This window comes from Bufo bufo, chromosome 5 (genome assembly GCF_905171765.1).
Source record: "Bufo bufo chromosome 5, aBufBuf1.1, whole genome shotgun sequence".
Lineage (NCBI taxonomy): Eukaryota > Metazoa > Chordata > Amphibia > Anura > Bufonidae > Bufo > Bufo bufo.
This window is the reverse complement of record NC_053393.1, coordinates 144,844,727-144,865,917: the sequence shown is the minus strand read 5'-3', so window position 1 is coordinate 144,865,917 and position 21,191 is coordinate 144,844,727. Positions and strand designations below refer to the sequence as shown.

At 44.5% G+C, this 21,191-nt stretch overlaps 1 protein-coding gene across 1 annotated transcript in view; it reads right to left on the bottom strand.

Moving 5' to 3' along the window:
* Positions 1-21,191, bottom strand: part of GAREM1 (GRB2 associated regulator of MAPK1 subtype 1) — a 175,376-nt gene that overhangs the window by 2,373 nt on the left and 151,812 nt on the right. Inside the window, exon 5 of the mRNA XM_040433500.1 lies at positions 8,699-8,865. Coding sequence (XP_040289434.1) covers positions 8,699-8,865 — 167 coding nt within the window. The remainder of the gene's footprint in view (positions 1-8,698; positions 8,866-21,191) is intronic.

Sequence of the window (21,191 nt, the reverse complement as noted above, 5' to 3'; positions counted from 1 at the left end):
CCCACTGCAGACAGTCACTAATGTAAGAGATGGTACTCTGTGTATATTGGAAACATTTAAAATGTCCTCCATGAAGTGGATCACTTTGAGGGTACACATTAGTGTAGTTTGTGATTTTGCGTTTCTTTTCTGCACCAAATCTGCATGTGTTCCTTTCGGATTTTTCCCTAATTTTGACATGGATTTGCCCTAGGTCTTGCTCACTGCAAAGGGTAAAATCGGCATTGAAAACCTGCACAAACAACTGGATCCACACCACAGGTCAATTTCTGAGCTGACAATTTCCACACCATATGCATTAGAAATGGCATCTACTTAGTTGGTAATAATAAGACCCGTGTGCACACACCCCTAATGGTCCAAGTCTCCTAGTGGGGTATTCCAGTATCTGATGCTTAGACTAAGTTTACATGTCCAGATGGCATATTATGCTTAGCAGGCATAGGGTATGTAGTGAGGAGCTGACAAGGCTCAGACTGTTCCTGTCCATCACACATCGTTGCTGCGAGAAGATCAGTCCCAGGCATTCAACTCGCCCCTCCCTAGTTCCTTTTGATGCAAAACCACTAAGATATGCAATATGGTATAGGTCTCTCTAGTTTATTCCACTGTGGAATTAATATAATGAAGAACCAGGAGTAAAATCTGAACATTAACACAAGGAAGTATGATGCTCTTATGCTGAACACCAGGAAGACAGATCCACGTCACACCAGCATTTGCTGACCACGCTCTTATGTCTAGATGATAAATATTAGTGGTCAACATGTATTATATTTACTCCAAGATAAAGTCATTAATAATTTACTAAGACTTAAAGCTACATTAACAATGCTAAATAATCCGTCGGTCTATGATGAAATGAGCAATAAAAGACTCAGTTGTACTTAACCTATTCCTGCCTATTACTACACACTGACGAGTCAAAGCAAAAGCCAGTGAGACTGGAATGGTCAAATCCATGACTATAGCATATAGCAAGTCAAATTGTCTCCTCAGTTTTTTCTAATTGGGAGCTGAAGGATGCAAAACGGGTACAATAAGTTCTCTGGAGCACAAGATGCAAAGAGGTATATCCCAAGGAAAGATACCATCTTGCTAGCGCCACCTTGTGGAAGTGGCTCCCTATGAGTAAAATGCCAACTTTTTACAAGCATTGGGACAAAGATCCATCCGTGGACAGCTGTTTCGGGGTGCTTGCCCCTCATCAGTACAGAGTAAGAGTCTGTGCAGCTGACTGCGATGCCCTGGATACAACTTGGGTAGGTTACTGACTCTCCTTAAAAAGACCAGCACTCAATTTTGACTCAGACAATCATAGCTACTTTCATCCAAAAACAGTGCCACGCTTTCTCATCTGTTTGTTTTCGCAGCTCAGTTTCAATGACGTGAATGAGGGACAGGTATAATACCCCACAGATCCTGAGGAGATATGTGGTGCAGTTTAGAGGAAAGCAGCCATGTCTTATCCTGCACAACCTTTTAACATTAGCCTTTACATCTATGGTACCAAAATGATTAATACTTCAAATTTTGACCAAATTATTGATTACAGTTAACTGTAAAATCGGTAAGTGGATGGTTTAACATACTACACATTATTCTGAATCAGAAGTCACACGTTTTTAGGGGACACTGAAAATTTTGGAAGGATCCTGAGTCCTGAGCTAATAAGGCATGTGTTGGCCAGTTATTTGGTAGACTAGGCACTATTGCATAGGAGCAGATATAGAGGCCTGTGTGAACTTGCCATAGTCATATGTGAACAGTCCTGAAGGACTGTCCTTCCTTATTAACCGCTTCCCGACCTCCGCCGTATATGTATGGTGGAAGTCAGGTCTTTAAACAGCAGACACCTGGAGGCAATGTCTGTGACCACAGCATTTGAGAGGGCTTTTCCTGGGAGTGCAGCATTCCCAGGCTCCAAATGGCTTCCGCACGCTTTTTGGTTGCTGTGGCAGCCTTGGGCCCTCTGAAGGATCAAAAGGCCTGCCTGTGGCAGGGCTCCATAGGAAAATAATGAAACACCCAAAGGTTGCAATGGTAATTCGTTGCAGTCTATGGGAGAAGCAATCTGACCAGTGCATGTTCAAGTCCACTAGGGTGACTTTGAAAAAGTTAAAAAAAAAAGTATATATTTTTTTAAATGACAAAAATATTTTAAAAAATTAAATCACCCCCTTTCCTCCTTAAAAATAAACAAAAAAAATTAAGATTATTGTCATCGCCGTATCCAAAAATGCCTGTGCTATTAAAATCTAAACGTATTTATTCTGAACGGTGAAAGTTGTAAAAGAAAAAAAAAATATGTTATGATCAAAGTCATACACACTGCAAAATGGTATCAATAAAAAATACAGATTGCCCCACAAGTGTTTGTATATCGCAATACAAAGAAAAAATGTTTCCAAAGTTTTAATTTTCAAAAGTATTAAAACACAAGAAAAACGTACATAAATGCGGCATCGCTTTAATCATACAGACCCAGGGACTTACGGTAACAGGTTAGTTTTACTGTATGGGGAACAACGTAAAAACAAAACCCCTAAAACTGTAGCTGAATTGCGTTTTTTTCCAATTCCACCCCTTTTGACATTTTCCAGACTCCCACTACATTGTATGCAATAGTAAATGCCGCTAGAAAGTGCAACTTGTCCCACAAAAAACAAGCCCTCACACAGCTGTGTGAACGGAGAAATAAAAAAGCTATGGCTCCGGGAAGGCAGGGTGTAAAAAACAAACCGAAAATTGCAGGGCCCTGAGGGGTTAATGTATAAGGGAACGTATGATTGAAGGCCTTCTTCACAGTACACTCACTACCTCATGTCAAGTACAGTAATTATGTAATAAAAACAGAATCGGATATGTATGTACACTATTGTCTACAGTCTATTACATGATAATTATGAAGTAGAAGAATGTGTCTGTCTCCACACCTGTGTTAGGCCTCTTTCACACTTGCGTTGTCCGGATCCGTCATGCACTTCATTTGCCGGATCCGTCATGCACTTCATTTGACGGATCCGTCTTCAAAATGTGTTCAGTGTTACTATGGCACCCAGGATGCTATTAAAGTCCTGGCTGCCATAGTAGTAGTGGGGAGCGGGGGAGCAGTATACTTACCGTCCGTGCGGCTCCCGGGGCGCTCCAGAATGACGTCCGAGCGCCCCATGCGCATGGATGACGTGATCCATGCGACACGTCATCCATGCACGTGAGGCGCCCTGACGTCACTCTGAAGCGCCCCGGGAGCCGCACGGACGGTAAGTATACTGCTCCCCCGCTCCCCACTACACTTTACCATGGCAAACAGGACTTTAGCGTCCTGGAAGCAATGGTAACCATTCAGAAAAAGCTAAACGTCTGATCCGGTAATGCGCCGAAACGACGTTTAGCTTAAGGCCGGACCTGGATTAATGCCTTTCAATGGGCATTAATTCCGGATCCGGCCTTGCGGCAAGTGTTCAGGATTTTTGGCCGGAGCAAAAAGCGCAGCCTGCTGCGGTATTTGTTCCGGAACTGAAGGCATCCTGATGCATCCTGAACGGATTTCTCTCCATTCAGAATGCATTGGGATAATCCTGATCAGGATTCTTCCGGCATAGAGCCCCGATGATGGAACTCTATGCCGGAACAGAACAACGCAAGTGTGAAAGAGCCCATTCTACATTAATATTTCACATACACTGAGCATTTCTCTAAAATCTCTCTCTCTCTCTCTCTATATATATATTTAAAAAAAGAAGGACGTATATGTGTGTATGTACAGGTGAAACTCGAAAAATTAGAATATCGTGCAAAGTTCATTTATTTCAGTAATGCAACTTAAAAGGTCAAACTAACATATGAGAGACAGACTCATTACATGCAAAGCGAGATATTTCAAGCCTTTATTTGTTATAATTTGGATGATTATGGCTTACAGATTATGAAACCCCAAAGTCTCCATTTTGAGGTCCCCTTTGCTCAGGGGGTATGGATTAATTAGCTGACTGGAGTGTGACACTTTGAGCCTAGAATATTGAACCTTTTCACAAAATTTTAATTTTAAGCTGCATTAATGCAATTTCATTTTAATTTGCATTACTGAAATAAATTGACTTTTGTACGATATTCAAATTTTTCGAGTTTCACCTGTATGTATTTATGTATGTATGTATGTTCCGCGATAACTCAAAAACGCAACCATCGATTTCAACGAAACTTGGTATACACATCCCTTGCTACCTGGAAAGAAATCTTGTGTGGGGTCACAGCTCTCTAGCACGTACCGTTCCTGAGATATACCCCAAAAATGACCTGCATTAGCCAATACAAGCCTGCAGGTCTCTCTCTTCCTATACCAACTGCCATACACATGGTCACATGTCCCTTATCAGCCAATAGAAGTTCGCAGGCCCTTAGTCTCCACATACACACAGTTTTACTCCAAGTTTCCATAACAACCCAGCCATTTTTCTTCACTACTGTAGGTCAGCTTTAAAGGGGCAGGGCGCTATGGATGACACTGTTAAGGGAGCAGAGTGCTGTGGAGGTGACAGTGCAGGGGGCAGGTAGGGTGGCTATTCAGGCCCCCCTTAAAAGAAGGACTTAAAAACCCTGCCCAAGGTCCCACTAAACCACACCCACGAATCGGTTAGGCCACGCCCCTCCCACCCCAAAGCCAACCGGGACTGAAAAAAAGAAGGTAAAAATCAACTTCTGTCAGCTGCAGGGGTGGGAGGGAGGGTGAATTTCTCCCTGCAGCTCACGGTCAGACACTGCTGTCTGAGAGTGAGCTGTTCAAAAGGACATCCCTGTGTGAGATATTCCCAAAAAATGCATTAGCCAATAGAAGCCTGGTCACATGACCCTTATCAGCCAATAGAAGCTCGTAGGTCCTTAGTCTCCACATACACACAGTTTTACACCAGGTTTCCATAACAACCCAGCCATTTTTCTTCACTGCTGCAGGTCAGATTTAAAGGGGCAGGGTGCGGTGGATGACACTGTTAAGGGAGTGGAGTGCTGTGGAGGTCTCAGTTCAGGGGCAGGTAGGGTGTCCATTCAGGCCACCCTCAAAAGACTGACTTGAAAACCGTGCCCCCTCCCACTCCGCAGCCGACGGGGATTGAATAAATTAAGGTAAAACTCAACTTCTGTCAGCTTCAGGGGTGGGAGGGAGGGTGACTTTCTCCCTGCAGCTCACGATCACACAGCACAGTGCTGCTGTCTGAGAGTGAGCTGTTCAAAAGAACATCCCTGTGTCCGTCCAGGTCCTGCGCTGGACGGAGGACAGGGAGTCTGAAAGCTGGACTGTCCTGCCTGAAACTGGACCTCTGGCCACCCTAGGGGCAGGCTGCTGTGGAGGTCACAGTTAAGGGGACGGTCAGCTATGGAGGTCAGTGTTAAGGGGTAGATTGCTGTAGAGGCCACTGTTAAGGGGACGGGGTGTTGTGGAAATCACTGTTAAGGAAATGGGGTACTGTGGAGGTGACTAATAAAGGGGCGGGATGCTGTTGAGGCCACTGTTAAAGGGGCAGGCTACTGTGGAGGTCACTGATAAGGGGGCGGTCCGCTATGGAGGTCAGTGTTAAGGGGCGGGGTGCTGTAGAGGTCACTGTTAACGGGGGCGGGATGTTGTGGAAGTCACATTTTAAGGGAACAGAGCTCTGTAGAGATCACTGTTAAGGGGGCGGGTTATTGTGGAAATCACTGTTAACGAGGTACTGTGGAGATCACTAATAAAGGGGAGGCCGCTGTGGAGGTCACTGTTGAAGGGGCGGGGGTCTGTAGAGGTCACTGTTATGGGGGATACTGTCGATATCTTTTAATGACACACAAACATCAAATGAAATAGATGAAATATACCCGTGCGAAGCCGGGTCCTTCTTCTAGTCTATACATATAAAGAAGGACGTATATATGTGTCTGTAAGTATCTTCTGCAATCACTCAAAAACACAACCATAGATTTCAACGAAACTTGGTATACACATCCCTTGGTACCTGGAAAGAAATCTTGTGGTCATACGCCCCTACACAACAGCTGCATGGAGTTTGTATGCTCCAACTGTTTTTGCTACATACATATTGCTCTGTAACTCATTGATCCATCTCTACTAAAATTGGTACACATATCACTTACTATCTGGGAAAGAATACTGTGGAGGTAACATGCCGATACACAATGAGTTTATGTCTGTCCCGACGTCTGTCTGTCTGTTCTTTATGCAAAACCAAACGACTGGACCGATCTTCAAATTTGGCACACAGGTACATCAGGTTTTAAACCGGGTCTCAGCTTTCTAGGATGTACCGTTCATGAGATAGTCCCAAAAAATGACCTGCATTAGCCAATACAAGCCTGCAGGTCTTTCTCTTCTTATCCCACCTGCCATACACACAGTCACATGTCCCGTATCAGCCAATAGAAGCTCGCAGGCCCTTAGTCTCCACATACACACAGTTTTACTCCAGGTTTCCATAACAACCCAGCCATTTTTCTTCACTGCTGTAGGTCAGCTTTAGGCTAGGGCTGCACGACACATAGGACACAACTACACTGCTACATGTGTCGCGTGACATTGATGTCCCGCGACTATTTTTATAATGATAGTCTATGGTGTTGCACTGCGACATGTGACATGCTGCGACTGCTACAATCGTAGAAAAGTCCATCTTGGATGGATTTTTTTGCAACTGTCGTGTCGGAGTCGCAGCATGTCACATGTCGCAATGCGACACCATAGCCTATCATTATAAAAATTGTTGAGACAAAATGTTGCAAGACACATGTCGTCGTGTAGCCCTAGCATTAAAGGGGCGGACACTGTGGAGGTCACTGTTAAGGGGGCCTAATACAGGCTCCGACTCATTATTAGAACTGGGTGCTTTCCTTGATCTCCGCTGTTAATAGCCCACCTGACCCGGAAGCGTGCACTTCTGGGTTTTAGCCTTCTAATACGCTGTGGTCACATTTGACCATGGCAACTGAGGGGTTAAATGTCAGCGGTTGGCATTACTGTCGATTGCGGACATTAGCTGCGTGTGCCTGCTGTATGAAACAGTAGGCACCCAGCAGCTATGGTGCTCGCTCCGCTCAACATTTGCTGTGTACGGTGGATGTCGGGAAGGGGTTAAACTAATGCGTGTGATAAACAACTAAACTGTGTCTGGTCCTTAAGACTGAAATGACCCTGGCCATGAAACAGTTAAACAACCCTGTCTCACTTCAGCAAATGGCATTTATCATGTAGACAGAGCATTTACTAATGTAATTGGCCATATTGCTTCCTTTGATGGCTGGATTCATTTTTCCATCACATTATACACTGCCTGTTTCCAGGTGTGGATTAACATCCACCACTGCTGGTTTGCAGGGTGGCCGTAACCATGGAAACAGGCAGTGTATAATGTGATGGAAAAATGAATCAAGCCAGCAAAGGAGACAATATGGACAATCACAATAGATTAGTAAGTGCCTTGTATTAACTCTGTCTACCTAATAAATGCCATTTGCTGTAGTGAGACAACCCCTTTAATGAGACTGCCATTACAGAACCCACAGGGGTTGTTATGCATTTTATTAAAGGGAACCTGCCACCAAAAAAACGCTTACTAAGCTGTTAATAGTACCTTATAGTGCTGCATAGTGCGGCTCGTACACTCAGCCGGCTTCAGTTTCGCTACTGCGCATGCGCCCGGCAGCTTCTGTAATTGCGCTAGTATGTAAGGCTGGCGGGCGCATGCAAAGTAGCGAAACTGAAGCCGGCTGAGTGTACGAGCCGGAGCCCTGATCGCGCTACAGCAGCCCTTTACTGCGCATGCGGGCTGGGAGCGCGGTCCCGGCACTGAGATCCGGCTTGTCAATAAAGGCGGCGGGAGGCGGGGAGAGCAGGATTGGAGACGCCTAGGCCGCTGCCCCCTTGACTTCAAACCTGACTTGAAGCAGGGGGCAGCGGCTGAATAAAACATTGATTTCTCAAGGAGGCTAGATGTGGCTAAACGATGAAAAAGTGCATTAGGAAACTACTATGCAGCACTATAAGGTACTATTAACAACTTAGTAAGCGTTTTTTTGGTGACAGGTTCCCTTTAAAGAAGTTACTCAAGTGTTATGCGAATTCTCTAAAGCCGTATTCACACGCCAGTGTTTTGGTCAATGATTTCCATCAGTTATTATTAGCCAAAACCAGGATTGGAGACTTCACAGACATACATTACACATGTTGTATTGCTACCTGTCCATGAGGGACAATTAGAAAATAGCTGAAAAATATATGAATTTTCTCTGGAGGTGTGATTGTGTGAAGCGTGGATCTAGAATAAGCATCCTTCCTCACATAACTTCAGATGGAGCATTTCTAAACCCGAGAGATATCACGTCCCTGCACGATATCAGGACCAAGAGCCACTGAAAAGCCACTTGTCACCCAACTTAAGTATCAAGATGAGGATGGCTACATCGGTATGTATCTCAAGTCCCTATGGGGTTTTTCTCTCTGTTCTGTGACCTATTTAAAGTGAATTAAATATTTGCCTGCAGCCGGATAATGCTTAGTCCTTATCACGCTGCCTGGCTAATGTTACATCTAATGCAAGCCTAGTGACTTGAGAGAACGTCTAGAAGTTACCTCCAGTCTTGGGGTTTTGCTGAGTTTTGCTCTATAATGCAGCGCTCAGCAGTTCCAGTGTTTGCAGAGACAGGCAGTACTTACATGCTGTGCAGCCCTGAGGAATAGTAGGAAAGCGTAGGACTGGGAGAGCGGGTTTGCTGCCGTGCCATTTTTCCTGTTGGCAGAGGAACAGATGGGATGGGGGACGATGGTTTGGAACTGCGAGGAGGCACAGGTGGAGCATTCAGCAGTCTGCATTCTTCCTTCACCTAAAATAGAGAAAAAGGTTGATTTTTATTTGTAAGTCGTCTGAGCTGGGAATGAGAGTGCATCACAGAGGTCATCTGGACTAGCAGGGGGTAGACAACCTCCGACACTCCAGCTGTTGTGAAACTACAACTCCCAGCATGCATGCTTGCTCTGCTCTTCTAAGAACCATCATAGAAATTAATGGAGTATGCTGGGAATTGTAGTTCCACAACAGCTGGAGACCCCTGCACTAGAGATTGTGCCCTGAACTGTTCTTGTTTACGATTGGAAACTGGTAGAAGAAAGGGATACAAAAATCCATTCGGGTTTTCATTATTTATATATGCACACATTGCGGAATACGTGCGGTTTTTCTGCAATGTACACTGCAGCAAAGTGTATGAGATTACACAAATCTCATGTACACTTTGAAGATTTTTTTTCTGTGTGGAAATCGTCCAGCACTGTGGATTTCTAAGTTATCTTTGCGATTTTAGCTGCAGATTTCACCCTCTTCCAATGAAGAGTGAGATCTCGAGCAAAACTGCATCTAATCCGCATCAAAATCCTCATTAAGAAATTGTGGATATGCTGCAGAAACGCACGGATATTCATGAGGATCTTATGTGCATTCACCCGCACACGTGTGCAGGTGGCCTAAAGGGGTTGTCCATCTGGACATTTGTGGCATATTGATAGGATATGTTCAAAGTGTCCGCTAGGTGCGGGATACATTCCTGTATGAAGAATGGGACCCTATGAATCGGTCACGCAGCCTCCTCTCCATTGATAGCTTTGGGGCTTCCAAACATAGCTGAGGGAGCAGGCTCGACTATTTTTGGAAGTCCCATAACAGTAAATGGAAAAGGACATTGTGCATGTGCAGCCAATGTGGGATCTCTGAAAGTAGCCAAGCCAGCACTCTGCCACGTTTGAAAGTGACACAGCAGTGACTAGAGAAAGAAGGGCATGTGTGGCTTGCTCTATATTCATGGTGAGGCCCGCACCCATCAAACATTTATGGCATATACCATCAATGTGCCATAAACGTCCAGATGGGAATACCCCTTTAAAGAGGACCTTTCACCGTTCCTGACATGTCTGGTTTAATAGCTTCATGCATTCCCCGTGTAATATCAGTTCTGGAGCATCTATTCTTATGGCTCTATGTTGGGTCATTCCTTTATTATTTCTACTAGAAGTTATGAATGAATTGCTAGCAGTCTGCAGTAAGGGTACAAAGGGGAGGTAACCAGTTGGGGGAGGGGGAACCTGCACAGTCTGACTATCCAATCAGTGCTGCCATTTTAAGACTGTGCAGGTACACCCCCCACCCCCAACTGGTTACCACCCCTCTGTACCCTTACTGCAGACTGCTAGCAATTCATTCAGAACTTGTAGAAGAAATAATAAAGGAATATGACCACATAGAGCCATAAGAATAGATGTTCCAGAACTGTTACTACATGGGGGATGTATGAATCTATTAAAACAGACATGTCACGAGTGGTGACAGGTCCTCTTTAACCACTTCAGCCCCCAGTGCTTAAACACCCTGAAAGACCAGGCCACTTTTTACACTTCTGACCTACACTACTTTCACCGTTTATTGCTCGGTCATGCAACTTACCACCCAAATGAATTTTACCTCCTTTTCTTCTCACTAATAGAGCTTTCATTTGGTGGTATTTCATTGCTGCTGACATTTTTACTTTTTTTGTTATTAATCGAAATTTAACGATTTTTTTGCAAAAAAATGACATTTTTCACTTTCAGTTGTAAAATTTTCCAAAAAAAACGACATCCATATAGAAATTTTGCTCTAAATTTATAGTTCTACATGTCTTTGATAAAAAAAAAAATGTTTGGGTAAAAAAAAAAATGGTTTGGGTAAAAGTTATAGCGTTTACAAACTATGGTACAAAAATGTGAATTTCCGCTTTTTGAAGCAGCTCTGACTTTCTGAGCACCTGTCATGTTTCCTGAGGTTCTACAATGCCCAGACAGTACAAACACCCCACAAATGACCCCATTTCTGAAAGTACACACCCTAAGGTATTCGCTGATGGGCATAGTGAGTTCATAGAACTTTTTATTTTTTGTCACAAGTTAGCGGAAAAATTATTATTTTTTTTTTTTTTTTTCTTACAAAGTCTCATATTCCACTAACTTGTGACAAAAAATAAAAAGTTCTATGAACTCACTATGCCCATCAGCGAATACCTTGGGGTCTCTTCTTTCCAAAATGGGGTCACTTGTGGGGTAGTTATACTGCCCTGGCATTCTAGGGGCCCAAATGTGTGGTAAGGAGTTTGAAATCAAATTCTGTAAAAAGTGACCTGTGAAATCCGAAAGGTGCTCTTTGGAATATGGGCCCCTTTGCCCACCTAGGCTGCAAAAAAGTGTCACACATCTGGTATCTCCGTACTCAGGAGAAGGTGGGGAATGTGTTTTGGGGTGTCATTTTATATATACCCATGCTGGGTGAGAGAAATATCTTGGCAAAAGACAACTTTTCCCATTTTTTTATACAAAGTTGTCATTTGACCAAGATATTTATCTCACCCAGCATGGGTATATGTAAAAAGACACCCCAAAACACATTCCTCAACTTCTCCTGAGTACGGGGATACCAGATGTGTGACACTTTTTTGCAGCCTAGGTGGGCAAAGGGGCCCATATTCCAAAGAGCACCTTTCGGATTTCACTCCTCATTTTTTCCTGAATTTGATTTCAAACTCCTTACCACACATTTGGGCCCCTAGAATACCAGGGCAGTATAACTACCCCACAAGTGACCCCATTTTGGAAAGAAGACACCCCAAGGTATTCCGTGAGGGGCATGGCGAGTTCCTAGAATTTTTTATTTTTTGTCACAAGTTAGTGGAAAATGATGATTTTTTTTTTTTTTTTTTTTTTTCATACAAAGTCTCATATTCCACAAACTTGTGACAAAAAATAAAAACTTCCATGAACTCACTATGCCCATCAGCGAATACCTTGGGGTCTCTTCTTTCCAAAATGGGGTCACTTGTGGGGTAGTTATACTGCCCTGGCATTCTAGGGGCCCAAATGTGTGGTAAGTAGGTAAATGACCTGTGAAATCCGAAAGGTGCTCTTTGGAATGTGGGCCCCTTTGCCCACCTAGGCTGCAAAAAAGTGTCACACATCTGGTATCTCTGTATTCAGGAGAAGTTGAGGAATGTGTTTTGGGGTGTCTTTTTACATATACCCATGCTGGGTGAGATAAATATCTTGGTCAAATGCCAACTTTGTATAAAAAAATGGGAAAAGTTGTCTTTTGCCAAGATATTTCTCTCACCCAGCATGGGTATATGTAAAATGACACCCCAAAACACATTCCCCAACTTCTCCCGATTACGGAGATACCAGATGTGTGACACTTTTTTGCAGCCTAGGTGGGCAAAGGGGCCCATATTCAAAAGAGCACCTTTCGGATTTCACAGGTCATTTTTTACAGAATTTGATTTCAAACTCCTTACCACACATTTGGGCCCCTAGAATGCCAGGGCAGTATAACTACCCCACAAGTGACCCCATTTTGGAAAGAAGAGACCCCAAGGTATTCGCTAATGGGCATAGTGAGTTCATGGAACTTTTTATTTTTTGTCACAAGTTAGTGGAATATGAGACTTTGTATGAAAAAAAAAAATAAAAAAAAAAATAAGCATTTTCCACTAACTTGTGACAAAAAATAAAAAATTCTAGGAACTCGCCATGCCCCTCACGGAATACCTTGGGGTGTCTTCTTTCCAAAATGGGGTCACTTGTGGGGTAGTTATACTGCCCTGGCATTTTCCAGGGGCCCTAATGTGTGGTAAGTAGGTAAATGACCTGTGAAATCCTAAAGGTGCTCTTTGGAATATGGGCCCCTTTGCCCACCTAGGCTGCAAAAAAGTGTCACACATGTGGTATCGCCGTATTCAGGAGAAGTTGGGGAATGTGTTTTGGGGTGTCATTTTACATATACCCATGCTGGGTGAGAGAAATATCTTGGCAAAAGACAACTTTTCCCATTTTTTTATACAAAGTTGGCATTTGACCAAGATATTTCTCTCACCCAGCATGGGTATATGTAAAATGACACCCCAAAACACATTCCCCAACTTCTCCTGAGTACGGCGATACCAGATGTGTGACACTTTTTTGCAGCCTAGATGCGCAAAGGTGCCCAAATTCCTTTTAGGGGGGCATTTTTAGACATTTGGATACCAGACTTCTTCTCACGCTTTGGGGCCCCTAGAATGCCAGGGCAGTATAAATACCCCACATGTGACCCCATTTTGGAAAGAAGACACCCCAAGGTATTCAATGAGGGGCATGGCGAGTTCATAGAAATTTTTTTTTTTTGGCACAAGTTAGCGGAAATTGATATTTTTAATTTTTTTCTCACAAAGTCTCCCGTTCCGCTAACTTGGGACAAAAATTTCAATCTTTCATGGACTCAATATGCCCCTCACGGAATACCTGGGGGTGTCTTCTTTCCGAAATGGGGTCACAAGTGGGGTATTTATACTGCCCTGGCATTCTAGGGGCCCTAAAGCGTGAGAAGAAGTCTGGAATATAAATGTCTAAAAAATTTTACGCATTTGGATTCCGTGAGGGGTATGGTGAGTTCATGTGAGATTTTATTTTTTGACACAAGTTAGTGGAATATGAGACTTTGTAAGAAAAAAATAACTAAATTCCGCTAACTTGGGCCAAAAAAATATCTGAATGGAGCCTTACAGAGGGGTGATCAATGACAGGGGGAGTGATCAATGACAGGGGGGTGATCAATGACAGGGGGGTTGATCAATGACAGGGGGGTTGATCAATGACAGGGGGGTTGATCAATGACAGGGGGGTTGATCAATGACAGGGGGGTGATCAGGGAGTCTATATGGGGTGATCACCACAGTCATTGATCACGCCCCTGTAAGGCTTCATTCAGACGTCCGGATGCGTTTTGCGGATCCGATCCATCTATCAGTGCATCCGTAAAAATCATGCGGACATCTGAATGGAGCTTTACAGGGGGGTAATCAATGACAGGGGGGTGATCAGGGAGTCTATATGGGGTGATCACGCCCCTGTAAGGCTTCATTCAGACGTCCGGATGCGTTTTGCGGATCGGATCCATCTATCAGTGCATCCGTAAAAATCATGCGGACATCTGAATGGAGCTTTACAGGGGGGTAATCAATGACAGGGGGGTGATCAGGGAGTCTATATGGGGTGATCACCACAGTCATTGATCATGCCCCTGTAAGGCTTCATTCAGACGTCCGGATGCGTTTTGCGGATCGGATCCATCTATCAGTGCATCCGTAAAAATCATGCGGACATCTGAATGGAGCTTTACAGGGGGGTGATCAGGGAGTCTATATGGGGTGATCACCACAGTCATTGATCATGCCCCTGTAAGGCTTCATTCAGACGTCCGGATGCGTTTTGCGGATCGGATCCATCTATCAGTGCATCCGTAAAAATCATGCGGACATCTGAATGGAGCTTTACAGGGGGGTGATCAGGGAGTCTATATGGGGTGATCACCACAGTCATTGATCATGCCCCTGTAAGGCTTCATTCAGACGTCCGGATGCGTTTTGCGGATCCGATCCATCTATCAGTGGATCCGTAAAAATCATGCGGACATCTGAATGGAGCTTTACAGGGGGGTGATCAGGGAGTCTATATGGGGTGATCACCACAGTCATTGATCACGCCCCTGTAAGGCTTCATTCAGACGTCCGGATGCGTTTTGCGGATCCGATCCATCTATCAGTGGATCCGTAAAAATCATGCGGACGTCTGAATGGAGCTTTACAGGGGGGTGATCAGGGAGTCTATATGGGGTGATCACCACAGTCATTGATCACGCCCCTGTAAGGCTTCATTCAGACGTCCGGATGCGTTTTGCGGATCGGATCCATCTATCAGTGCATCCGTAAAAATCATGCGGACATCTGAATGGAGCTTTACAGGGGGGTAATCAATGACAGGGGGGTGATCAGGGAGTCTATATGGGGTGATCACCACAGTCATTGATCATGCCCCTGTAAGGCTTCATTCAGACGTCCGGATGCGTTTTGCGGATCGGATCCATCTATCAGTGCATCCGTAAAAATCATGCGGACATCTGAATGGAGCTTTACAGGGGGGTGATCAGGGAGTCTATATGGGGTGATCACCACAGTCATTGATCATGCCCCTGTAAGGCTTCATTCAGACGTCCGGATGCGTTTTGCGGATCGGATCCATCTATCAGTGCATCCGTAAAAATCATGCGGACATCTGAATGGAGCTTTACAGGGGGGTGATCAGGGAGTCTATATGGGGTGATCACCACAGTCATTGATCATGCCCCTGTAAGGCTTCATTCAGACGTCCGGATGCGTTTTGCGGATCCGATCCATCTATCAGTGGATCCGTAAAAATCATGCGGACATCTGAATGGAGCTTTACAGGGGGGTGATCAGGGAGTCTATATGGGGTGATCACCACAGTCATTGATCACGCCCCTGTAAGGCTTCATTCAGACGTCCGGATGCGTTTTGCGGATCCGATCCATCTATCAGTGGATCCGTAAAAATCATGCGGACGTCTGAATGGAGCTTTACAGGGGGTTGATCAATGACAGGGGTGTAATCAATGACAGGGGGGTGATCAGGGAGTCTATATGGGGTGATAACCACAGTCATTGATCACGCCCCTGTAAGGCTTCATTCAGACGTCCGGATGCGTTTTGCGGATCCGATCCATCTATCAGTGGATCCGTAAAAATCATGCGGACATCTGAATGGAGCTTTACAGGGGGGTAATCAATGACAGGGGGGTGATCAATGACAGGCGGGTGATCAGGGAGTCTATATGGGGTGATCAGGGGCTAATAAGGGGTTAATAAGTGACGGGGGGGGGGGGGTGTAGTGTAGTGTAGTGGTGCTTGGTGGGACTTTACTGAGCTACCTGTGTCCTCTGGTGGTCGATCCAAACAAATGGGACCACCAGAGGACCAGGTAGCAGGTATATTAGACGCTGTTATCAAAACAGCGTCTAATATACCTGTTAGGGGTTAAAAAAAACACATCTCCAGCCTGCCAGCGAACGATCGCCGCTGGCAGGCTGGAGATCAACTCTCTTACCTTCCGTTCCTGTGAGCGCGCGCGCCTGTATGCGTGACTCTGCGCAGGGCTGCCACCTCCGGACTTATTCCATAGGGTGTTTCTTTATGTTGTGCTCACACATTAAAGGGGTTAACTCACTTCAGCAAATGGCACATATCATGTAGAGAACGTTAATACAAGGCACTTACTAATGTACTGTGATTGTCCATATTGCCTCCTTTGCTGGTTGGATTCATTCTTCTATCACATTATACACTGCTCGTTTCCATGATCACAGACCACCCTGCAATCCATCAACTGTGCCCGTGCTTGCACATTATAGGAAAAAGCACCAGCCTATGTGAGCTCCCACGGTTCCAGCCACCAGAAAGGCCGGCGACTTTTCCTACAGTGTGCAACCACGGCCACCGCTGATGGACTTCAAGGTGGTCATAACCATGGAAACGAGCAGTGTATAATTAGAGGAAAAAATGAATCCAGTCAGCAAAGGAGGCAATATCGATAATAAGAATACATTAGTAGGTGGCTTGTATTAACTTTATCTACATGGTAAATACCACTTCAAAGTGAATGGGATTTTTAAAAACCAGTAAACTCCATCCTGCCATGCTTGTGTGGGACCATGAATCCAGAGTGATGATTTCCTTTACCCAGGCCAAAAGGGTCAATTAATTGCTCTTATCTTGTACCTAAATACCTTGGGCCCAGGTAAAGTGACTTGTTAGTGCCCTCTTGGCAAGGGGTAAATACCCCAATTGCTCTCCTTTCCCCACCCAACAACACATTCAATTGCGACAATATTTGTCACTGATAAAACTATTTGGGGGAAATTTTAGCTGCTTCTGTGGTGCCACCATTCACTTTAGATGTGGTAGTAACATGTCTGCCTGCTGGGCTCCTAGTGGGACCTGCAGATCCAGACTATAGGAGGTACTGTAATAGATATTAGATGCAGACAATATTGCAGATAAATCATTGTACCAAGGTTGTTGTTATATAGATGCAGAGGTAGCAAAGGCCCATCTGCCATGTAAGAGGACACCAGTATTATAAATGGTAGATGGTAGGTGGGGAGTTTACGTTGGGTCCTGGAGCTTCAAGTTACGCCTCTGCTTGGCAATATCATGTTTGTGGCCTTATGTCAGAATTTTGACAATTGACCCCAGCAACATGATTCACACAGAGTTTTCCATCACATATAAAGTTGTCAGTCACTTTGCTGCTTTGATGTCGTCTTCAGCATTCGCCTCTTAATCACAGGGTGTCACCCCAATTAGAGAGGAGTCTACCGCAGGTCACCTTACTGGAGTCTCAGCTAAGCTCTTGAGAAGTTTCTGGATCAGCTCCAGACTGCCGTTTAAGCAGTAATGTTGTACAGACAGGTTCCTCCGCATTACGAGAGGCTTCATGGGGAAACTGTTGGGCCGTTTTACAAGGTTTCTTTTCCTGCTGGAATGTAAGGATCAGAGGCGCCTAGTGCTCCTGACCACGCTGCTATCAATAGAGGATGATACAGCATATTTCCTATGGGAGCCAGCATTTATTTTCATGTATTCACCTGAAATAAAATCATTCGAGACCCAAATATGAAATTCATTTAGCAACTTGCAGATATAGGCTCTTTTATAATCTGTAGAGATGAAGGGAAACCACAGAAATTCCCCAGCCCTGCAGGTCACCACCAGCACGCTCCTGCTGCTTGGGTGGGGGAGGTGTTCACGGAAATTACAATGTCACTTATTCTATTTAAATTCTAAAGGTGAAGCTTCTCTATAAATATTCTGTCACCTTGATGGCTCAGTAAATGATGCTCGGAGCAATTCTGCTGTTTAGAGTATAATAGAGAACTGTAAGGAATACAAACTGGTTACTGTGCAAACATGTATTATAAAATGACTTCATGTGACAATGGGGGCAATTTATCACTGCATGAAAATTAGGAAATTTGGGGATTTTCCATTGCTCAAGGTACATATTTATCAAGAAATGGTTGGGATTTAGCAGAGCGGATAGGGCCTCTTTAGCCAGACTCATCATAAAAAACTATGCCAGCCCACAAATCTAGCGCACATTGCCAGCTTACCAAGTCATAGTACATCTGCCCCAATGCCTTTCTCAGAGGTGTCTCTTTCTTCTTCTTCCTCCCTGGTTTAGAGTAGTGGTGACCGGTGGGCATGGTTTGAAATAAGAAACCACCGTTCTAGCAGAATAGAGACAAACACGTCTCAGCTGCCTATGTGTATTGCCCCATCCACACGACCGTATGTGTTTTGTGGTGTGCAATTTGCAGATCCGCAAAACATGGATACCGGCCCTGTGCATACCGCCTTTTTTCCCCACCTCCTTTAGAAACGTCCCATTCTTGTCTTCAGAACAAATAAGAATAGGACATGTTTTATTAATTTTTGCAGAACCATGGAATGGACCTATTAATTCAGGCAGCACACAGTGTGCTGTCCGCATCTTTTGTGTCCCCACTGAAATAAATAGGTCCGCATCTGATCCACTCTCAGGAGAATTAGATTTTTATGGAGGAACACTGTTCCGACATTTATGGAAGGCTCATTACAGAGGCTCAGCAAGCTAATGGACTCGCTTTTATGGGTGGCAGAGTAGCTAGCTTCTATGGTGCTACTTTGGCTGGCACTGTCTGGAAGCAATGCAGGCCCAGGTTGGAACACTTCCACATACTATAGGGTTTGTCAACAAGGCTGTATTTGCTGTCCATGGTACATATGCACAGATTTTACCAGGAATCTGCGAAGAAATTTACTCTAGAAAAGGACTTTATAAAGAAGAACCTGCAAACCTAACCTATAATACGTATGTATGGCTCCCCCCTGCCCTGCCTGGCTGCATAAAAGGTGCTCGTAATGTGGCAGGTTGACCACCATTGGCAAACAGGCTGGTATAGACAGCTTTGCCATCCTGTGGGAGAGAGCTTGCTACCGCAGAAACCTTCCCACATTACTACAAGCTTGGGTCATTTATGGACAGAAACAGTGATACACATCCGCCCCTCTGCTATACACCTACAACACGCCAGGACCTTTTAGGTTTGAAAAAATCTTCAGGACCTTTTAGAAGTCCTTTTAAGGTTTGCAAATAAATGCTGTTTTGACAGTCATTTGTAGGATGCAGGGACCTTGGTCTTACATGCCAGGGACGACAATAGTAATATACACCGTCACATTTCAGCAGACCATAATGGAATCTGCGAGTTCTGAGATACCAAGGTGCTGTTATATTACATGTACTGCTAAATTAATTTTCCACAGAGAAATTGCATCATCTCCACAATCCACCAGACGTATAGATGTATATGCACAGCGGTGTGGGTGTGAGTGTTTTGGTTATAGCTCTTACCAATTATTCTCCCTGAATTCCTGACGTGTGTGGGAAGTTACTTGAGAACACATTATTATAAACGCTACCTGTAATTTGAAGCTTATGTTTCCACCCAGACTCATCTCCGCAGACAGGAGAACAGTCGCTTCTTCTGAAAACATTTCATCCTGTACAACACAAACTCTAAAAATGACACCCATAATGTACGGTCTGGATGATCCTCTGTTCTGCGGATAAAATAATTTGTGCAGATGTCTGACCTGTGTGGATCTATGATTGAGAGGCATGTAGGAGGGAGAAGACATTTCTGGTGCTTACATAGTGCTGCTGACAGTCTCTACATTACCGAGTCAGCCATAGACCTGACAGGGAAATTTCTTGGTGGGGCCTCCTCACGGCCACTGGTCGGGTTACTTCATGCTGGGAGGATTAGGTGCTTACGTATCTGCAGGTGCTCTCATGAATTCAATTGTACGGCTGTCCTCAGGACGGTAAATACTGTAGCAGGGCACCTGTCCTTCTGTTCACTCTCATAGGCCACATGCCACTGAAGTAGTGTACAAACGACACATGGACATCTCAGGCTGCAGGCTGGAAAAGGCCTGTGGCCTGCACTGGAGATGGTGACCTGGACCAGGACTCAGGTATTTTGTGCTGCACTGTGGTGTTTGGTCCTGCTGTATTTAGTGCTGCACTACGGTACTGTTGGCCCCGCCTACTTGTGTCGCTCCACATCAGTCCCTGTCCCCAGTGTGGCTCTCAAACTAATTTTCCTATTTAACAGAATGTTTTTGGCATGTAGGAGGGGTCCAGAGGGCACCCATGCAGATACTGGAGAGGAAATACTAACCCCGTGCAAATATGGTCCTTGGTCGTATTTGCAAGGCATCAAGGATAACCACTGAGCCACCATCCTGGCCTGTGGCACAGAATATATAAATGATTCGGGACACCATTATGTGGCTGCTTGTTCATAAATTACAATATTCCTTGACTCTTCATTCTATAACTAGATTAATATTAGAGGCTCACAGATGCCTCTTGTTATTCTGGCACTTAAGGCACTGCCTTTAATGGAGCACATGGAGTGGGAGTACAATGGGAAAGGCTTCTTGCATTTATAATTATCCAGATTACTGTACAACTCATCCATATTCACAAACACGCCCTATGCCACAGCTAGAAAAGACTAAATTAATCAACTGTCAGCCCTACCCAGAAATCTCATTCCCACAAACAACCTACTAACACTTTATTCACATCATTTAATTCTGGATGTCTTAAAGGGGCTGTCAACTCCTTTACTATTGATGGTCAATCCTCAGGATAGGCAGGGTCACAACCGACCACCACAATTGAGGGGTTATCTGTCTGCGATTGCCGTTATCGCCAATTGCAGACATTGCCTCCAGATGTCTGCTGTTTAAAACAGCAAACACCTGGTGGCTTTGGTGCTAACTCTGCTCCAGAGTGGGCACCATAGATAAAGATGCTACAGTTGAAATATATTGTTGTAGGATAATAGGAAAGTGGTGAAATACGTTTTTTCAAAACCCTGAAGTTCTGTGTGGAGGCATCATAATCTACATTATAGGGGAAACTGCACCATGCAGTGCATTGTAGGTAATCAAAATACGACTTCTACCCCAATGGCTAAAGCTCATCCTAGGATATATGCTAACCCTATACCCATCTACAATACTCCATGTGGCAGAGGCATCTTTGTGCCCCCGGCCTTGTAGGGGTAATATTTCAATATACACTGCTATATTCCTCTTCGCAGCTACGGATGGCCTTGTATAAGACAACCGGACATTCTCGTTTGGTTGTGTGGGCAGAAGCAGCTGGAGGATTACACAATTCACGTCTCT